The sequence below is a fragment of the Sylvia atricapilla genome, chromosome 4 (assembly GCF_009819655.1).
Source record: "Sylvia atricapilla isolate bSylAtr1 chromosome 4, bSylAtr1.pri, whole genome shotgun sequence".
Lineage (NCBI taxonomy): Eukaryota > Metazoa > Chordata > Aves > Passeriformes > Sylviidae > Sylvia > Sylvia atricapilla.
In genome coordinates, this window is record NC_089143.1 from 9,550,604 (window position 1) to 9,571,348 (window position 20,745).

Consider the following 20,745-nt stretch of genomic DNA (forward strand, 5'->3'; position numbering starts at 1 on the left):
TAAATCTCACTTCCAGCATAAGCAGATGTAATTTCATTGAAGTAAATGTGTCCGAATTTTTTGATTTAGCTGTAAATCTTGGTTGCCTTTTTAAGGAGACCGTCTCTCTCTGTTGCATTCAGTACAGAGATACCTTGTGAACGCTTTTGGTTTTGGAAAATCGAGAGGGGCAGACTCCGTGTGCACTTCAGCTTTCCCCGAAAGATTAGTTCTGTCACAAAAGATTAGTCTTTGAAGTTTACTGGCTAGAAACACAATGCGTAGCAGTGAAGATCGGTGACGGGGGAGGAGAGGCGCCTCTTGTGCGGGTCAGAGCGCAGGGAGCGGGCAGGGGATGGGAGGGATGGGAGGGAAAGGCAGGCACAGCCCTGCCGCAGACAGGACCTTCCAGGGAGAGGCACCCCTCGCTCCCAGCTGGGGACACCAAACACGGGCGGGCACAATCCACGGGGAGACTGGGAGCTGACACGGTGTGCTTCAGCGCCATGCAAAATGAATGAGCTGCTGTTCTCAGGGGTATTTGGCCCCCGTCGCTGAAGTACAAGTACGCGGCTGCATCAAGTCCACTTGCATCATCTGATGCCTGCACACACACTAACGGAGACGGGGACCAGGCAGAGCATTGGCTTGGGTGTTTTGTATGACGTGCTTGGCATTTAATTCCTGTCTGCTGCAACAGAAAAGGTAAGAAACTTTAAAAGTGACAAGAAAAAAAACCTAAGCCCTTCCCCCTTCCTCCCCCTCCCAGAAAACAGTATTGCATTAGTGTAGCCTTTGTCTCGAGCTCTATTTTCAAAGCTATGGTCTGTTAGTCTAAAGCTACTGTGTGGATGCCTGCAAGGGAAATTACAGCTCCTAATGTGACAAAGGCAAGTCAGATTTCTTTTCTGCAAGAGCTGACACTTAACAACCTTCAGGAGAGCACTGTAGCAGAAATGTGGGACTGTGTGCTGAGCGGTAAGGATTTGATGCTGTTCTCCTTCTCCTTTATCCCTTTAGATGTTGCTCATTTGAGCAGTAAGCTAACTAATGGATCCTCTTTATTAATCTGTTTGGGGGACTGTGTTCAGCTCAGAATTACATATTCCTAAACTGGCTGTGGTTACTGACTGCATACTGACCAGCCTGGTTCTGTGGAGGCTGATCACAATTTGTTTTTCCTGATAATGCCATGTTAATGTATGAAAAGACGCTGTAGTTAAGAATAGCAGAAACCTCATTTGCTAAAGCAAAGAAAGCTCTGTGTGTTTTCACTCCCAGCACATACCACCTGTATAATTATCTGTGTCTAATTCCCAGCTAACTTCTTGCTGGACAGTCTTTTCTCAGCCCATAATTGACAATGAAGATTGAACAGTCTGAATAAATCTTCAAAAGATGTGAACGTATTTAATGGCTAAAGTATTGAACAGTATGTGGGTATTACATGCATGTTGAATATATTTAGTTGAAGTGCTTAGCAGCTCTTTTGACAGAAGAGGAAACTTCATGATTAAATGTAATCTATTGCCTTAAGGTCTCAGTGCTTGCTTAATCGTATCTGAATTTATAAAGAAATTGTAGCAGGAGAAATTTCATTGATTTGTTAATTGATACATAGCTTTGAATCCTTATTATGCTGGGTGCATGGGGAAGGAAGAGAGACAAGCACATTTATCTTTTTCTTTAAACTCAGCAGCTTCACTCTTTTAGGTTTCTCATGTGTTATGGAACCTCACTGCTGTCCCTGTTCTGGGCAGTAATTTTTGCTTTCTTAAAGGAAAATAGCTGAGTCTATGAGGGGAGTACATGATCTGTTTCATCCTTTAAAACTATTGCTTTAATTATGTTCCTGTAGCTGTTGCTTTGTGGTAATTATAACAACTTGTGAGTGAGGAAAAGAACATTATTTAGCCCTGGGGCATTTCTCAGTCAAAAGTGGTCTGTTTATTTTTATAAGGATTTAAAAGAGAGAAAGGGAAAACCACTGAGGTTTTCTTATATAACACCTGCTATAATTTTTAAGGGGTTTTTCTAAGTTTTAAGTTTTTTTAAGTATGGGTTAGTTTTCCCTTTTACAAGTGGGTGTATATACATAAATCCTATCTATGAAGACATTTTAAACAAAGATCAGCAATACAGATGGAGAGTAAACCATTTGAATTAGTATTTTAGATAATCAAGGTGTGTATTGAAGGTCTGTGGTATTTCTTGTATTGTAGCAGTCTGTTGGGAATTCAGCAAGGCTTTCTGGTTCATCCTTCACAATTTCCCGTATTTCATGCCATGAAGTAAAAGTTTTATAGTGGATGAAGTTCTGATACAGTTGATATTAGAGTGGTAGTACTGATTCAACTGCACTGTAAAACTTGAATTTGTTTTAGAATGTGGACTTTGCTTTAACTTAGTTTAAGATAGCTGAGATAAGTTTATTCTCTGGATAAAGTTAATATAGGTCGAACCCCGAAATTTAACAGTTCTAAATCAGGGATATTGAGTCACTAAAAAGTGTTCTGTTTCATTTTGCCCCGTCCAGTCTTTTCTTAAACACCTCCAGGGATGGAGACTGCACCACCACCCTGGGCAGCCCATTCCAATGCCCAGTCACCCTTTCTGTAAAGAACTTCTTCCTAAATGTCCAACCTAAACCTCCCCTGGAGCAGCTTTAGACAGTGTCCTCTTGTGCTATTGCTGGTTGCCTGGCAATACCCAACCAGTCCATCTTAAATGGTGCTCTAGTGATCTGGGGGAAAGGTAGCCAACTGTTCAACATTCTTTTCATGCTTCCAGAAATGTGTTTGTTTTCCCTAAAAAGCCAGCATGTTCTCCTGAGAGGGAAATGACCTGCAGTGTTTTATGAAAGGTGTCTCTGGTTTACATGGGGACAGGAGGCACCTGGGGTGGCCATGTGCTTCAGGGGGTTCTAAGTGCACCCACTCTTTAATCTCAGGCTTTCAGTAACTGAGTGTGTGCAGATGAGGAAAATCCTGAAGGAATGGTAAAATGACCTGAAATTACTTATTTGTGGAGAATAACAAGGATCTGGCTTGGCTGTCAGATACCAAACTATGAAACTTTTGTAGTTTGGGTGCTAGATGTCACACTGATACCTGACAAAATACCAAAAGCCCTAGTAAGTGGGGCTTACTGATTCAGAAAGTCTGTTCTCTAAAACAAACTCTTCTGGTTTTGAGAGTACAATTTAGTCTTTACAAAATGTGGATTTGTCAGGGCGCCTCGTATTTTCTTTTTATTTTAAAAATAGAATCTGATTAGATTATAGTAGTCTTCATAATATATAATTAGCAACAGAATGCTAGATCAAGCCATTAATTTTTAAGCAGAGCTCTTCTTTGCTACCAGTGGAGAATTGCTTAAAAATTGATGGCACAATCTGGCCCACAATGAACAGGGGATTCATGCAGAAAGCATTAGTTGTAATTCTACTCAGTCTCCATCCTGGTGGTGGCAGGGACCCAGAAACTCAAGACCAGTCTGCAGGTTCAATACTTGTTGGGAGACAAAAGGCTTAAGGATTACTTAAAACAAACAAACAAAAAGCCAAAAATCAAACCAACTAAAAAAAAACCCCAAAACAACAAAAAACAAAAAAAACAACAAAACCCACAAAAACCCCACACAAACAAACAAACAAAACAAAACCTGCTAAAAAGCTACCAAAACCTTAGAAAAATTATAAGCCACAGCTATTTTCCTTCTGTTAAAAGAAACTATTTGTCTAATGGCATACAAAAGTGAAAGACATAATAATTCTCTAAGCAACAGGAAACTTTCAAATGTACTGAAATGAAGGTTGTTTCCTTTATTTTTCCATGTTGCATTGTTGAGGTGTAACTACATTTTACAAAGGGATTTTGTTGCATTAAGTGCTACTAGACTTTGTAATGACAAATTAGAGAACCAGAATAGGTTCTCTGGTGGATGAGAGGATGTGCTCAGGCAAATACTTGTAACTAAGTAAAGATGAAAGGCTCATGCAATGCATTGTAATTTTTAATCAAGTTAAATATGTTTTACTCCATTAAAACTCTACAGTAATTGACAGTGAAGACATTTCAGCTGGTGGTTATCTCTTAGGAAGAGAGATGATCAGGGCTGCTGCTGGTGGCTGTTGTCCCATGTGAAAATGTTGAAAGACCATGAAAGTGGCAGGGCAGACATTTATACTTCCTTATGGTGTAGTTAACACATGGCAGCCTTTTCTTTTCTTTTTTTTTTCTTTTCTTTTTTTTTTTTTTTTCTTTTTTTTCTTTTCTTTTTTTTTTTCTTTTTTTTTCTTTTTTTTTTTTCTTTTTTCCTTTTTTTTTTTTTTCTTTTTTCTGATCTGCTTAAAAAGGCAACTGAGGAAGTTGCAGTGTGCCAGGCTCCAGGGGAAGCTACAGGAATGAAGAGGTGTGAAGTGTTAACTGTGTCTTCACAAAGTTAGCTGAATGCATCAGTAACAAAAATGGTTGGGTTGTAGACCTCTGCCAGGTACAGGGAATGAAACTCTGAACACTGTCCCAGGCTTAATCATCATCCAAGCATGGGAACATCACCTTGGTCCTGAAATACCTTTCTGGAGGTGACAAAAACACAACCTGTCAGGTTTCTTGGTGTGATTTGCTCTCCATCACATTGTAGCCTTACAGTGGCTTTTGTTGAAGTAGAAGACACAACAGTAGCAATTTGTGGAGTATTTGGAGCCCAGGACAACTCCTGCTTTCCCAGCCACAGGGATGGATGTGTGGGACACCTGAGCTGGTGAGGCTCTTGGGCATGTTGTTTCATCCCTGCCAGCTTCCTTCTTCCCTCTTGAGACAGTCCCGTGGGTTGGTCATCTGTGTAACCGCAGCATCACCATGTCCATCAGTACAGCACAGCTCAGATCTGTGCTTTGAGGTGTTTCTGTTACAGAGTCAGGGGAAAAATGTTCTCTGGACTGCAACAGGTCAGCTGGACCAGCCTCCTGCCCAAACCTGGGGAGGGTTCAGGATTACCTCAGAGCCACTTCAGGCTGATATTTAAGAACAGATTGCACAGCCTCTTAGAGTATAGATCTCTGAGTTTACCGACTCTCTTGGCAGAGAAACTTGGATTTGCTCTACTGTTGAAACTCTCCCATGAGCAAGTAGGAGACATTAATTAGATCCTCTCCATCACCTCATCCCCAGGCTAAACAATCCTCCCTCATCTCCAAGCTAAACAAGCATGGCTTCTAGAGCCTTGCTTGCCCATGGCTGGGCTCACTCCAGTTTGTCACTCTCCATGGATTGGTGAACCCAAACTTGCATGCAAAAATGCAGATATAGCCTCATGAGCACCATGTCAGAGGGTGTTTATTCAGCTCTCAGTGAAATCTCCATCACTCTTCTGCTTGTGGGGTGGGCATTGCACATCAGTGGTCAAGCCCCCAGGATACAGTTTCCATCAGTCACTGATGTACAAAACCTGGGAGTGAAGAAGGAATGGTCTTGTATTCAAGCAGTGTCCCCCATCAGTTACAGCACCCTACAACTCTCTTGCCTCCCCTGCATCCATGGGCTTGGGGACTCTCTGGAGGAATGCAGGGATCAGGGAGGCAGGTGCCCTTCCAGTACTGCAGTGCTCTGTCTCTAAAGGCACTAATCAGAAAACAACCTGGAATAGATGTGCCTGGCAGGAGTGATGGGGAGGAAGAGGCTGTTACCACATTCCCTGGAAGGCAGTGTCCTCTCAGGGTTTGCTCCAGGAGCGGGGTCCTTTCTCACACCTCTGCAGGCTGGAAGGTCATGGGCTGTTTTCCTTGGCCTTTTCCCCTCAGAAATGAATCTCAAATCCTGTGTAGCAGCCCTGACACAATTTTCTGGGGACTGTCTTCCCAGGTTATTGGCAGGCTCTTGACCCGTTTTAACTCAGTCAGCTTGGAAAGGGATATGTAGGGCACCACACCGAAGCACTTGTACAGCTGCTCTTGCAGCATTTCTGGCTCTTAGAGCAGTCAACAAAATCTGCCACTTGAACTGAAACTATCCGTATCTACTTTTTACCCTTGGGGCAATTTTTAAAAATTTAAGTTAAAAGGTAAATTATTCAACCATATTTGAGCTAGTAAAATGTAAAGAGAATACAGGCAAGTAGTCTTTTGTATTAAAATAATTAATAAATCATAAGACACTCTATGAGAAGTTGTTGGGTTAATTGGAAAGCTGTAATTAACTGGTTAGAAGCAGGAGGTAGCCTCCCCTGATTCATATGCATGCCACGGCAGCCAGAGCCCCACTCATTTCTTGATGCCTGAGGAAGTCCAGCAGCTCAACTGCTTGTTTTTCTCTCACCTTCCTCAATTTCCTTCAGTGCTCTTTTCTCTGGGCTGGCAGCTCCAGTGGTGATTGTTCTGTACAGTTGTAAATGCATAACAGTTGTGGAATGAATAGATCTCCCTTTCAGAGTTTGCTCCAGCAGGTCATGTTTTGTGTCTCTAAGACATTTCTTTTCCTGTCCTCCCCCCACTATGTTGTGTCTAAAGACACAGGACAGTTTCTCCAATATAATGCTTTTTCTGACAGGTGGAAATCTCTGCTTGTCCACTTCATATAAAGCCAGTAGTTAATATACAAAGAAAATCATATGTTTTACTTCTCATACTACTTAGAAACACTGTGTTTTCTTAGAAAGTGAAAGTGGTCCTACTTTTTCAAATCTGATTTTCATATTGGCACTAACATATAGCATCAACAGTGTTTAGGTTTGAAAGATTTCCAATATTTGCAACAACGAGATCTAATTTTAACCCTTTGTTTTATAGACACTTGTGTTAGCAATAGTTGAAGTGCTTGCTGAATCTGCAAAGCCCTGTAGAAAGCTCATGTAGCTGAAGCAAAGGAATGATCAGGGTTTTGGCTGGGGAGATCCACAAAGGTCACCACTGGATATTGAAAAGGGGAAACTCCCAGTTCAGTCTATGACAGGAGTGGAGCAGATCACCATGTGTTTTTTCTTTACAATGAAGCTAAGTTTCAAGCTTCTGTTGTAAAATTTCTGGGAAAGTCCATTGCATTTGTAAATACAGATCATTTTTCCAACTTGGCTGCTTTCATGGAATCATAGAACTTCCAGATTGGAAGGAATATGAAAACACCATCTGATCCAGCCATTTATGGGAAAGGGAGCCTAAATTAGATAGTCTAGAACCCTGTCCGGTGAAACCTCCTGTGATGGGAGCTCTGACATGTCCATGGAGAGGTTGTTGCAGTGAATTCCTGTTCATCACAAGGAGCTAAGGATATTGAGATTATCTCAAGGGATAGCAGGTACAAGTTGCAGCAGGAGAGGTTTCATCTCAACATGAGAAAAAATTTTATCTCTAGTTAGGGTGGATGCATTAGGGAACCATATGCATGTTTACCTAAAACCTGCTTTAGAAAACTGACATTTATTCCAGACCTAATCACTAAGCCATTTCTAAGCAATAGATCAATGTCTGTAAGCTTGCTGACATGAGATGTGTAATGGGAATTGGATCCCTTCCCTTCAGTGTGCTCTGTCTTTAATCCTAGCCTTATTACTTGAGATGTGATGATTTTTCCACTCCACTTCTTTTTTTTTTAATGTTTTTAAGAGTCAGTTAAAAGCTGGAATGATGTAGGATCCTGCATTTTTTCGCACACAGTGCATGAACCATGCTCAGATGCTCACTAGAGATAAGACCTTCTTTAAACAGGGAAGTTGTGAGGTGCATGCAGGAGGCAGGAGTGGGACAGCAGGACCAAGTAGCTCTCTTCTAAGAATGGCCATTATTCCTGTAGAGACACTGTGCCTTGCATAGAGTGTCATCCAGTGTTTAAGGAGAGGTGCAAAGAAGCAGGCAGCAACCCACATCCTTCCCCAGCCCAGCTAACCCTTTGTGGTAACATCCCAGGAAACTGGCTATTCTCCCCAGGACAAGCTCCAGAAGCTCATGTGTCCCTGCCAGCTCACCCTGCTGGGGTTTCATGGTGGCTGGCATGGTCTGGAAGGCAGAATTCCCCTTCAGGGCAGGAGGCAGAGCAGGTCTGCAGCAGGGGAGCCACCAGCCAGGGGAGCTTGTGCCTCTCCTGTCTGCCTTTGCCTGTGGGAAAGGGATGTTGGTAAAGTTATACCAAGAGTTAGTGGTTGCTGAAGTGTTTTAGAAATGAAAGTGTGTGGTGATTTTATACATCCTGGCTTCAGTTCAATGCTCATGGAAAGTTGTTCCCCAGGCTGTCATTTCTTCAGGGTGCAACTTTCAGAGAACCCCAAGTGACCTTGGGGCATGAGCTTTTGGAAAAGGCATTTAAAAAGCTGATGACAATCTTTCTACTCTTTGAGTTTAAACAATGTAAGGTTTGCACAACCTGAAGAATTATTCTTGTTTCTTTTGTCAGTGTCTGCTGTATAAAATGTTATTTTGGATGTAGGAAGGTTCATGCACTTTCTGTGTCTATTTATACTTTCTGCATACTACTTCCCAGACTTGTGTGTGGTATTTTAAGGTTTATTACCTCCCACTGTTGATATGTCTGCGCTGCCTCGCTGAATTCAGCTGATGCCTGTTGGCTTCATTGCATGTTTCCAAAAATACAAACTTCAGAGCAACAAGATTCAATGAAAAAAGGTGTCGAGAGGAAATAGTGGCCGTATGTTGTGCTACAAACAAACAGTGTATGTTAAATGTACAGCACTTTTCAGCTACCCTGTCTTATCATATGCTGGAGCTCTGTCTGCCTGAGTGCTTTCTAACTTGCTCTTTCTGTTTCTTCATGCTTCCCTGGATTCAGAGAGAGGTAAATTATTTTCATTTTTCCATTTTTGTGTTTATCCTTCCGGCATGCACTGGAAAATGTTGTATTGGTTTGCCTGTATCAGTGAGCAGAAGCTCAACTTCAGTGAGTAAATTCATATCTGTCACTCTTTCAATTTGCTGTTAACAAAATTGTCCAATTGATATTGGCTGTTGGTTGTTTTGGGGTGTTTTCCTCAGGTCCCAAACCTTCTAATAACAGAACAGTTTAAAACTATGTGATGCAGTGGGTTTTATTTGCTTCTGGTCTTGGGAATTAAATTCGTATTATGATGTGCTCTGGAATCTGAAATGCAAGACAGTAGTGTTAAGATCCCAGCTTTTGTTTTAAAAATTGAAAAAAAACCAACATGATACTGAGAGCAGGGGATTTCAGAGTTAAGTTTAGCTAGATTTGAAAAAGTAAACATTTCTTTTCTGGTTTTGGTATTTGTTTTGGGTCCATCTGGGTTGCTTGCTTGTCTTTCAAGTTTGAAGAAAAGTTGTCCCCGGTATGTTTGATTTGTTTGGATGTACAAAGGGATCGTTTGAAATTCTCTACAATGCTTCCTGTTTCATGGGAGCACAGACAGTGAGGCATTGTAGTCAGGTGCTCTGCAGCACAAGGGCTGCAGCCACTCCAAAGGCTCTTAGCAATAGAATTGCATCCCTCAGATGAGATCTGGGGTTTGTTTGCTCTTCTAAATTGCAAAAACTTGAAAGTGAGACTGGGTGGAAGGAATGTGGTTTAGAGTTGCAGACTATTCCTCATGTTTGCTTTGTGGAATACAATGAGAATGGTTTCCAGGCCTGACTTTTTTAATCAGTTCTTCAGGCAGTGTTGGCCTAGGGAAATATTTGAACTTTCTTGATCATGGTTTTGCAGTCTAATGTAGGTTTCATGCATGTGGAGAGTGATGATCCCTCCAGCCTAGCACTGGCAAAAGTGTGCTTCAGGCAGATAGATTCATGGGTAGTGTCTGTGCACAACTGCTGTGTTCTCTGTCTGAATAATAAAGAACAAAGGACTAGAAAGCCTTGCTTTTAAAACAAAACACACTGGAGAGATTAACTATGCTGGTGTGGTCTGCTGTCTTCAGTGAAATCTGTTAGAGAGCTTTGAGCATCTTAACTTGATGTATTTCTTTATTAAATTTTAAATATTCCTTCTAAACAAAAGCCCACGTCTTCCAATTAGATCTGGAAGACAGAAGCATTGTCAAAAACATCTAAATACTAATTTGTCAAAGTCAAATTTACAGCATCTGCTGCAAAGAGGCTGTTCAGAGGTTCACAGGCATAATAACACATTCATTTGCTTAAAGAAATTCAGGATTCATCACGCTGGCCATGCTGAGGAGTTAAACCCCCACTTTACCGTGCTTCAGGGGAGATGCAGCAACTATAATGGCCTTGACAAACTGCCTCATTTTTGTGCCTTTGCTTCAAAAACTGCTGCACAGGGTAGGAAGGCAGCTCCCTGCCCATGCATATTTAAAAAATACTGTGAAGTAGTTAAGGCCAAAACCAACAAAACACCCTGAAAATTTTGTGTTGACCAAATCAGTGGCCAGCGATTTTTCAATACGATCTGTTCCAGAAGTTCTGGTTTTTGTTAAATCCATCTATAAAGCAAGCAGAGGTCTAGCTACTGATTGAATTTTCAGTTTGCCATGCCTGTCTAGCAACTGGTGAGCATCAGTAAGCCTCAACTGACCCCCAGGCACCAGCTGGATGTGACATCGTGTTAGCTGGGCCCCCTTGGGCTGCCAGTCCTACAGGAGCTCCCAGGGCACCCCCTTGCTGATGACCATGGCACATGTTGTCACAGACTGTCCTCCTTGCCGTGGTGGTGGTGCTTTGGCCATGTGACTGTGAGGTGGGGCTGGGAATGAGCAGCAGCATGGGACATACAGTTGAGCTGTCCAATTTGTACTGTTGTCACTGTGCTAACAGAGATGGATCTGGAGAATTGCACTTCGACGTGACTCCAGCTGATGCACATCTGTGGCCCTTTGCAGCAGCAGAATAAAGCCCTTGGTAGTAGAGGGGTAAATGAGTTGTAGCATCTCAGAGCCACCTTTCTTGCTGGTGAGGCAGTGGTGGCAAGGCTGACAGGACTCCTGTTCCCCTGCAGAGCAAAGGGTGGTGGGCAGCACTGGGACTTGGAAAGCCCATCTGGGGGCCCAGCTCATCAGCTGCCTCAGCCCCAGGCTGCAGGAAGGAAATTGGAGTGAAAGTCACACAAATGCTTTCAGGCTTCGAAGTGCTGGGCTCTGAAGGGCTGAGCTGGGTATCAGTCCTATCAGCTCTGAGAGGGTTTTAATAAATTTTGGAAGCACACAGAGCTGTGGCAATGATAAGACATCAAAGAAAAACCGGCAGCTGTGAGTTTTAGGGCTGCCAGATTAAAGCCTCTGAGTATCACACAAAGTAGCCGTAGCTCCTCCTTCAGAGTGAGCAAGTGACATTATCAAGGAATGAAGCAAACAGCCTTTCAGCAGGGGATAATTTGCCCTACAAACTTTATGCTTCAATTAGAAAAACAAGCTACGCTCTGTCAATGCCAGAACATTTGAGGAGAATTTATGAAAATGCATAACTGATGTTTTGCTGCAAGGAAATCCATTTTCAAACTGTGTAAAAACTGAAACAAGGAAAGTCTCCCAAAAATGTCTTATTGGAGAGGGCATTTTAACTACTTGGCTCCAAAATCCATCACCAGGGTAATGTTGTCATGGCCAAGTGTGCCATTCTGGGTTGCAGCTGGAGAGCAGCTAAAGAGGTAGAGGAGCTCTGTGAGGTGAAGTGCTTGGAGTGAAAAAAATTGGAAAGCTTTCATGTGTGTTTAGGATTTCCAGCAACTGTCAGAAACACAGGGAAAATTCTTTCTCCCCCACATCACTTCAGCTCTCATCACTGAGGAGAGAAGGGTAGATGTGGTTACTGTATAAGAGAAATGGGAAGGAGAAGACTTGAGAATAGTTATTTTTCTTCCTCCTCCTCCAGGATTTGATTCCAAAGTGTTGGATGTATATTCACCTGGAGAAGGGGCTGTGAGTTTCATTTGGAACCAGTGGAACGGAAGCAGTGGTTTCACTTCATATCTGTCTGGTATCTGGTAGTTGAAAGTTCCTGAGTAAATCTTTTACAAACAGATTTTGCAGCATCTGGCAGCGCTGCTTGTTTCATCTAGTTATCGCTTCCTTACCTTTGAATTTTTCTCTGTAACTTTGTAGGTTCCTTGGTGTGACCATAATAAAAAGACAAGCGAACCGAACAGAGTCACAAACATTATTTCAGCTATAAGACATTCTCCTTTCTCCTATGTGAATAAGAAGTCTGGATAAAAAGCCAGACATGTTAATCCAGAGGATTTGTAATTTCTAACATACATATTACTGTAGGGTTTCTTGCACCTCATCTTTTCTGCCATTCATGATACTAGAATATTTGTGTGTCATGGAAAAACCCCACCTAAGGATGGTGTTGATGGCATTATATTTACCTGCTTTTATCATGTGCCTCCTCTCCCTTCTCTTGCTTTTCTCCTTGTCTGCTGCCATGGACATTCAAATCTCTTGTCAGTGAATGGCAACCTCCTGCCAGGTATCTCTGACCCTGCCCTGCTATAGTGGTGGCTGCTCTCCCCTTTTTGTTTCCTGCTTTCATAAGTCTCTGGTGAGCTGTTAGCAGGAAAGCAGAGTGAAGTCTGAAAGTTACAGACTCAGGAGATGGTTTCCCACAGCCTGGAGTATTTGTTCTGTTACCCTGCAGTTGCAGAAGTCTGTGCACCAGTACAGAGAAGTCATCTTCCATAGGCTATTCTGGATGAATTTCAATCAATTGTAAGACAAACCCAGAGAATATAATTTTTTGGTTCAGGGATTCTAGTTACAATTTGTAATACATAAATCTGGAAAGAAATGCACAATTTCCTGCATGTGTATCATTTTAGTATAGGTGTTTTAAATAGCAGCGATTTCATTTTATTGAGAAGAGAAAAATATTTTATTTCATACTTTAAGATTAGGATGTTAGTGGTTTTAACCAAAAACAAAAAAAGGATTAATGCAATTCTACATTCTACTACAGTCTTTTGAAGAAATAAGTTTCATGTGAGAAGGTAATGGAGGATGTGCTCCTCTTCTGGGCTGTACTTAATTGGGATGCCTCCTAGGACTTTAGCATAATAGTGGCAAATGGTTATAGCTGCTACTCAAACAGGACAGCATTAGCATAATTTGCTTTTAATGTGATCATATTCATCCGAGGTTGAGCAGCTAAGTGATGCTTAGCCAGGTGTTAAATAGGTATGACTATCTGAGATTTAGTCAATGACTGTAGACATTTGCCAATTAAAGAGAGTAAAAGAGCAAACAAAAAATTAAATTTCCTTCTACTTAGCACCTTATATTGTCTTTTCAACTCTCAAGATTGCTTTTTAAAATGTCTTTCTCTAGTTCTGTATTCTTTCAAAATAAATTACTACTAAATGTTTGACTGTTCAGCAGAGCCAGTTTTGCCCACTCTTGCACAAAATTATTCTTATCTATTTTTCTGTTTTCCAAGCTTTTGTCCAGAATACTGATTTATGTTCCGTTCCTATAACTGGAAATTTATTAATGGATAATGTAGTATGTGTACATATGATTTTAAAAAAATTAAAATTACATTGCATGTGGTACTTCTCTATAATCCTGTATCAACTGATGTGCTGCACTTGTGTTATAAAATTTCAAGAGTATACAGCTTTTTTTGCAACACCATTCTCCCACTAAACACCTTGCTGCTCTCCCCACTGACATGGAATGAAATTTTACTAGGAGCCATCACTCAGATTCCACCGATTTCATGTGCACACACCCCCTATGGAGACAGGCTCATCCATCTGGTTGTTAACCCTGTGCTAGCTCTCTGTCCAGCCAAGGGCTTTGAAATAGCTTTTTAACATCTTTTTTCACCAGTTTTCCCCGCAGAATGTAAAGAGAGAGGAGTGGTAAGAGGAGCTGTTTGCCCTTTTCCATAAATTTCTATTGCAAACACGTTGCTCAGCACTTCTTCATTATCCCAGGGGCCTGTTGCACATAAATCTCACTTAAATGTTAATCAGCTTCAAGTGAGCTGCAATCAAATGAAGGTTTATAGTTGAAGCAACCCAGAAGGGATCTCAAGTGGAAGAAGAATCAGAGACTGGTCTTCTGGCTTACTTGGGATTCAAGGCCTTGGACAAAAAAGAAGCTGGTCCTTTGTAGGGCGACACAAAACTTTTCTTAAGTTTTATTGTTGCTGTAGGAAGCAGATACTCACTCCGAAATGCTCAGAAAGCCATACCTTTCTTCTCCAAGAGGAGCTGTGGAGCTGTTTTCTGAATACCTAGACATGCCTGAAGCAAGGCTGCAAGGCTGCTGCTGGCAGTGGAGGAGCCAGCTGCCACCAGCTGGTAGCCCATCTCCAGGTCTTGGCTGCTGGGCTGCCATGTAGGGCCACTTGTGCAAGCACACAGGCATCTGGGTGATTTCCATGAGTTCATGACATCAGTGGTGCTGTCTGTGCTCTGCCAGCAGGGGGAAGGATGCTTTGTGTGCTAATTTTGATGGATGATTTTAAAACAGATGGTGCTGGCAGGGTTGAGTGTGATGTGGTACCACAGGTTTACAAGAATTCACTTTTCATACTTTGTCTCAGTAGATGCAGGCCCTGATCATCTAAAGCTTTATGTATATTCACAATCCATGAATGTAATTAGCTGATTTACTTTGTTCAAGCTGTTCAGGTACTTAAAGTGAAACCCTAGTGTGTGAGTCTGCAACACCCCCCAAGGGTTTTATTAGCTCTCAGTAGTTGAAACTGATGTACTGACTGGTGTGTGCTTTTCTTCCATAATTGTGTTATCCAGCCTTGTTTATGATTGTGTACCGTTACAAGAAATGTCCAGGAGCTGCAGGACCAAGTGCTGGAGAGGCTGGACACAAGCCTTGCGTGCAGCTCTGCAGTGCTGAGGCAGCACTTGTGGAACTGAGGCGTGGTCCTGGCAGCTCCTTCCCAGCACCCACCACCAACCCCGTGGGGTTTTTTTATATGGCTCCTAGTTTCATGGTTTTTACCTGTAGCTGCTAATTTTTCATAGGCTACAGGTGATCCATACCCTCTTCTCTTGTAGTCCAGTTAGGAGTCTTCAGCTTGCTTTTGATGCACTAAGTGAGGAGGAAACCGTTCTAAAGCAAGGCTTGGCACATGTCCAGATGAGCCACAAGCATCAGTCTTTTTCCAGGAGCAAGATTCCAGCTGAAACTCAGCATCTTGCAGTGCAGAAAAAGGGAACAGCATGCCAAAAGTCTCTTGTGGCCAAGGGACTTGGGGACAGGCTGGAGCTAAGAAACCTTGGGGCACCTTTTGTAATAGACAGCACCTTCCTGGATTATTGTTTTCCTGCAGGCCACCATCAGTTGGGTAAAAAACACTGTCCCAAAGGATGTCTGTGTTTTACATGCTGGCAGGGCAGGGCTGCAGCCAGTGAGAGCCAGTGCAGCCCATGGGCAGCATTCCCCATGCAGGAAGGGTTGAGCTGGCAGCACATTCCATGTGCTGCCCCACTTCCTCCTGTCCCTGCTGTGCCCTAATGTGTGCCATTGCAGGTTGGGATAGCAAGATAGAGAGGGGCCTCCAGCTTTGCTGTGTTTCTGCATGGCTCTGTCATGTGGAATTGCTTTCAGATCTCATGCTCTGATAGTTTTGTGTGGCTTGGGTTTTTTAAAATATTATTCATCAGGTTGCAAAGCACGTAGATGGAGCAACCACCTGTACCTGTTGCTGAGCAGCTCTTACATTGCAAGGGCTCATGAAGAGCAAAATCTGTTGTTCAATTAGATACAGGTACAGTACTTACCTGCAGGACAGTGTCCATATCTTGTACAGAGCAGGAAGGCCAGCAATCCATTTGCCACAGTTTCTGATTCTTCCTGGATAGCTTCAGTGTAAAAAGCTTCAATTCACTGGGCATTTAAAATGAATTTAAAAATTGGCCATCCATGCTACATTAAACCCTGCTCAGAATATTTACAGAATTTATATACAGAAATACTTCAGTTTACACTAAGCCTCTGGCTTAGGAATATCCCTCCTATCTCTTCACCACTGAAAGCTTTGCTGGTAATTATTTCTGTGTAAATATATTATATTATGTATTTATGTGCACTCTTTCAGTGCAGAAAGGCACTGAAAAGAGACTTCAGGCATAAGAGGCTGGAGCGAAGTCCCAGAAGGTAGCAAGCGGGTCACAAAGTAGGAATGAGCTGTGGTTGCTCAGAGGATGTGAAAAAGCAGAGGTGCAAGTGAACAGAGTCTGTGACAGACAGAATGGCAGTTGGGCAGTCAGGCTTCTTCCTGCCTTAGTGTGTATCACTGGCTGTTTCAGAAGAGCTCCTGCTCTTAAGCAGCCTGAGAACAAATAAACCCTGTCATGGCACTTCCTTCATCCATGCTAGAAAGCTATACTGTGCTGTGGTGACTAGCCAGTACAGTGCAAAAAGCTCTTTTCTAGGGCAGCTTTATTTAACTTGTGAAAAAATAAGGTCAGAAATTTAGGGCAATTAGTGTGAGCAAAGCTCAGCAGGTTCACATCTCCCTTATGCAACCAGATCTCTAATTACTATCTGCATATTTTAAACACTTTATACAGTCCTTTGAAATACGATTTTTCTCTGACTACATTGTTGTATGCTCTTTCTTGGGGTTTTTAGCCATTAAGAGCTGCATATGTTTTCTGTCTTAATATGTAATTCTCTCTCTACTTCATCTTCAATAACACATTCGAGTAAATTTTGCTGTTTATTTACAGTTGCATTTGGAATTATGGTTTGTGACTTGAGTCAAGTTGCATGGTTAGGAAACTATAAGGAGCTTTTGAATTATATAGATTAAGCACCAAACTTTAGATATACGTTTCATGGGTAAGCAGTTTATTACATTTGTAGACCTGCTTTGTCAAAGGCATGTATTTTATACGTTGAGAGCTGAGGCATATATCTGTTAAACCGAAGTAGGAACTTGCAGTTTTGGAAATACTACTGATTCTAATGTCATCAAATTTGTTTTGCATGTTTCTAATGTGTCCATTTATCTTGTTTACACAGAGACTTTGCTTACGTGGCAAGAGACAAAGACACAAGAATTCTGAAATGTCATGTGTTTCGATGTGACACACCTGCAAAAGCCATTGCCACAAGTTTACACGAAATCTGCTCAAAGGCAAGTGGATTTAAAGTCAGCTGCATTTGTCTGTTCAGAGGTCCATGAGCCTTATACATGTGATTAGCAGGTGTATGCAGTGTTAATTTAGTTTGTATAGCTGTCAATGAGAAATAGTGTAGAGAATTTGTAAGGGAAAGGATGGAAATTATGGGAGAGTGGGCATTTAGATTTGAGAAGGAGGATATGTGCTTTTGATTTGACAACTGTGTATAGAGGCCAAAGGCTTTCCTTAATAATAAAGGTTCAAAATGGAAAAAGAACACAGAAGTTCAATTAATAATAAACAATTATGGTAAACTCCATAAATAAATCAGACTTTGTTTGAATTAATATCATCCTGCAGGACATAGAGGAAAATAGTTGCTAACTGTATTTAAGAAATTCATCGGGGAGAAGGGGTTTACAGTAGTCTAGTTATGTATACTAAAGGATCTTAGTTCCTGCTCTGATAGTGTTGTCTATAATACTGGGGAGGACTGTTCTTTTCAGTCATTCTGCCTTACAGGTTTGACACCATCCCCTGGTTATTAATTTTGGTCTCCTTGGATGATCAGTCTGAGAGTATCCTCTGTACAGTCATTTCATGCAGCAGTAACTACACAGCACATCCTTTACAGTGGGCAATCTGAATTGCTTTATCAAGAGAAAGTTAAACTAAACTACTTGAAACTCTTTTATTCTTTTATTGAGCTGTGGTGGACTTGAGAGTGCATCCCGCTTTTTAAAAATACTACACTGCTCATTTTGATTTTCCTTAAAATATTTTTGTTTGCATCATATAAAAAGTAGGCTTTGAGGATGAATAATCTTATCAGTTATCCCTGTGTAACTTGTCTCTCTTCATGAGTCATAGCTCCTCTAGAAATGCTAATTAGGAAGCCTTCAGGTTTTAAAATTCTGCTGTATGACTGTCATTTGCTTTTTACATTTTGTCTCCATGTTACTGAATGGAATCAGTGATGCCAAACCCTCCTCTGTAGTCAGGTGTATAGTCTAAAACTTTTTCATTTTTGCGACACTGCAGATGTGGTATTGGACTTGTTTCTGGTGTTTCATGCAATGTGAGCGTTTGCACAGTATGCATTATTGGAACCCTCTGGGCAGCAGGGTTAGGCCTGATGCAGAGGATAGCCCAGCAACTGTGCAAAGCCTGGCAGGTTTGTGTGGGTTTGGGCTCCAGAGGGAGTGCCAGTGGCAGGACTCAGGGAGCTGCTCGGGTTGGCCAAGGACTGTGCTGGGTGAATTTTAACACCAGCACCGCAGCTGGGGCTGACTGGAGACCTGTTACATTCTTCCTAGTTCTCCAACTCTACAATTCACACAGGTATTTCCAGCATGTCTAGAAGGGGAAAATGTGCTACACAGGCCCTACTACTGCTGCTTTTATCCAGTAAGGTCAACCATTGATTAAATGCCATGGTAGCTTTACAAAGGAATATCAGAAAAGCAGAGCTGTCACATAAGTAACTCTGACATGAAACTTCTGGCATTAATTTTGGATAAGAGAACAACTAGGCATTTAGCTAGCCATAGCTAGCAGCAACACAGAGAACTACTGCTGCTACTACATCTACTGCTAATTCAGCAAAAGATGTAATCCTGATTCAGGGAAGCACTTGTGCTGACATGCTGTACCTCTTTACTGAGTCAGGCTTTCTTCCTAAGCTAGTGTGTATAATTTTTCATCAGAGGGGGCAAGAATATTCCCTTGTGACTCTGCAGCTGGAAATACTTTCAGCATATAAAACCTAGAAAGATACGGAGAGGGGCAGAGGAGAGAATTTTGCTAGAAGCATTTTCAGACCAAGTGTCATCTGCTGTAAGACCAGGTATCTTTATAGCTTAATTACAATGAACAGGTGTAACATAAAGAAGCAGATAACTATGGTTCATATATGAGCTTTGGAAAACCTCTGTTAGCTTCCCTGGATCCTTTCTCAGTGATATATTTCCAGGGAATAGCCATCCAAAATGTTTATTTAGAAGTGGAGCTTTATTCTTCTTTTGCTAGTACTACACATTTTGAAGGAACCACATGTGGAATTTTTAATTTGTTTTTTTTTTTAATTATAGAATAAACATAAAAATGGAGGAAAAAATCTACATGGAAAAAGAGAGTTCAGAGAGCAACATGCATAATGGACATTCTTCTGTGTGTGTTAAATATTAATGTTTCTTGCTATATTACTGCTCACTCTAATTTTGCTGTTGATAAAAATGACTGGATTTTTTTTGGCTTCTCAATCTCTCTCTCATCTAGCCTTGGACACCACTTAAGTTCTTTGTGTAGTCAAGGAATGGTGAATAAAGTGGAGTAAAATTAAAGTTGTTATTTAAAAAGAATAACCTGCTTAGTCATGTACCTTCTGACTTACTTCAGATTTCAGAAATAGGGTTGTAATAGGAGTAGTTTTGTAGTTGCTGCTGTACTGAATATTTTTTTTAAATGCTGTATTATCACTGTCTTCTTCAGATTATGGCTGAACGGAAGAATGCTAAAGCTATGGCTTGCAGCTCATTGCAAGACAGGACAAATGTCACCCTTGATGTTCCTCTGCAAGGTACTGTGTGTTACAGCTAGTATCCTCTGGATGGTCCTGTTTTAGACAAATTTTGTTTCTGATGCAGTTTTTGACAAAAATGGAGCATGCTGGGTGGAGAAGTCAGGAGTGTATTCCTGCTTTTTAATTAAAGTATCTGACAGATTGTAATCTGTTCCTGTGTTGCTTTAAGCATTTTTCTTGGTTGTGTTAACAGTTATGGAGTCCTGCTCAGTCATGTCAATTTGTGCATTTCCTCTTTCATTTTGAAATGCAAGTGTTGCAAACACAGTCTTCCTTATTTGTGGGTGCTCAGGATATTGTCTTTTTCAAATAAAAATACCTCCTGACTTGAGACTGCACCAGTTGGCCAAATCTTCCTTAGAACCAGAATATACTCCAGTTACTCACTTGGATTCAGAAGAGCCACAGGAGTTCTCCTCCTAGGTTTCAGCAACTTCTGAGGCAAGGGTGCAAGTGGGTTGTCAACCAGCTTTTGCACACTTTAGTGCTTGGCAGAAGGAAGTTGCCTTTGCATGACTGTGTTTAACATATTAGCAAGGATGGTATTAAAAGTAGATTACAGATTTTTACATAGTTATTGCAGTGAAACTTAGATCTATACATCTCAGACACCCATTCATTGATATTTTCTGCGTTTTAATATGCCAGCAATATAATGTGATTTTATTCTTAGCATAGACCAAAAACTTCCTTTAGAAATTCTTGAGGCTTGTTTTTGTTAGAAGGAATAAAAATTTCATTAAATCGATGCAATACCTTCAGAGTACAATTAATGGGTAAACAGTTTTATGTTACTGATGAAATAGCAGTGCTTTTTCCTGCTGTGAATGCTGACTAATAGAAATTGACTTTTGTTCCCATGCAGTAGATTTCCCAACACCAAAGACAGAACTGGTACAGAAGTTTCACGTCCAGTACCTGGGCATGCTGCCTGTAGCTAAACCTGTGGGTATGTAACACTTCAGTGAATTCCAGAGCACCTTCCTTAAACTCTAATGGCTCATCAACTGCCAGTGCATGATTTTTGAAGGGTAGCCTTCTCTTTCAGTCACATGAAATCAGGCATGAAGACATCTAATATTCAGGGCATCATATGAACATATGTTTTGCAAATTGGGTATTCTGGGAGCTGCCAAGGCGGCAGAGTTTCTTTCTACAGCTTTCTCTGAA

At 41.4% G+C, this 20,745-nt stretch overlaps 1 protein-coding gene across 10 annotated transcripts in view; it reads left to right on the forward strand.

Moving 5' to 3' along the window:
* The window catches only part of APBB2 (amyloid beta precursor protein binding family B member 2), a 110,601-nt gene that overhangs the window by 83,695 nt on the left and 6,161 nt on the right, over positions 1 to 20,745 (forward strand). For 8 of the 10 annotated variants that reach the window (XM_066317079.1, XM_066317084.1, XM_066317081.1 and 5 more), the window contains 3 exons: positions 16,894 to 17,008; positions 19,485 to 19,572; positions 20,441 to 20,524. In XM_066317079.1, the coding sequence (XP_066173176.1) occupies positions 16,894 to 17,008; positions 19,485 to 19,572; positions 20,441 to 20,524 (287 nt within the window). Of the gene's footprint in view, positions 1 to 480; positions 685 to 8,621; positions 8,763 to 16,893; positions 17,009 to 19,484; positions 19,573 to 20,440; positions 20,525 to 20,745 lie in introns of those variants that run through there. The other 2 variants (XM_066317088.1, XM_066317089.1) reach the window with 2 other exon arrangements.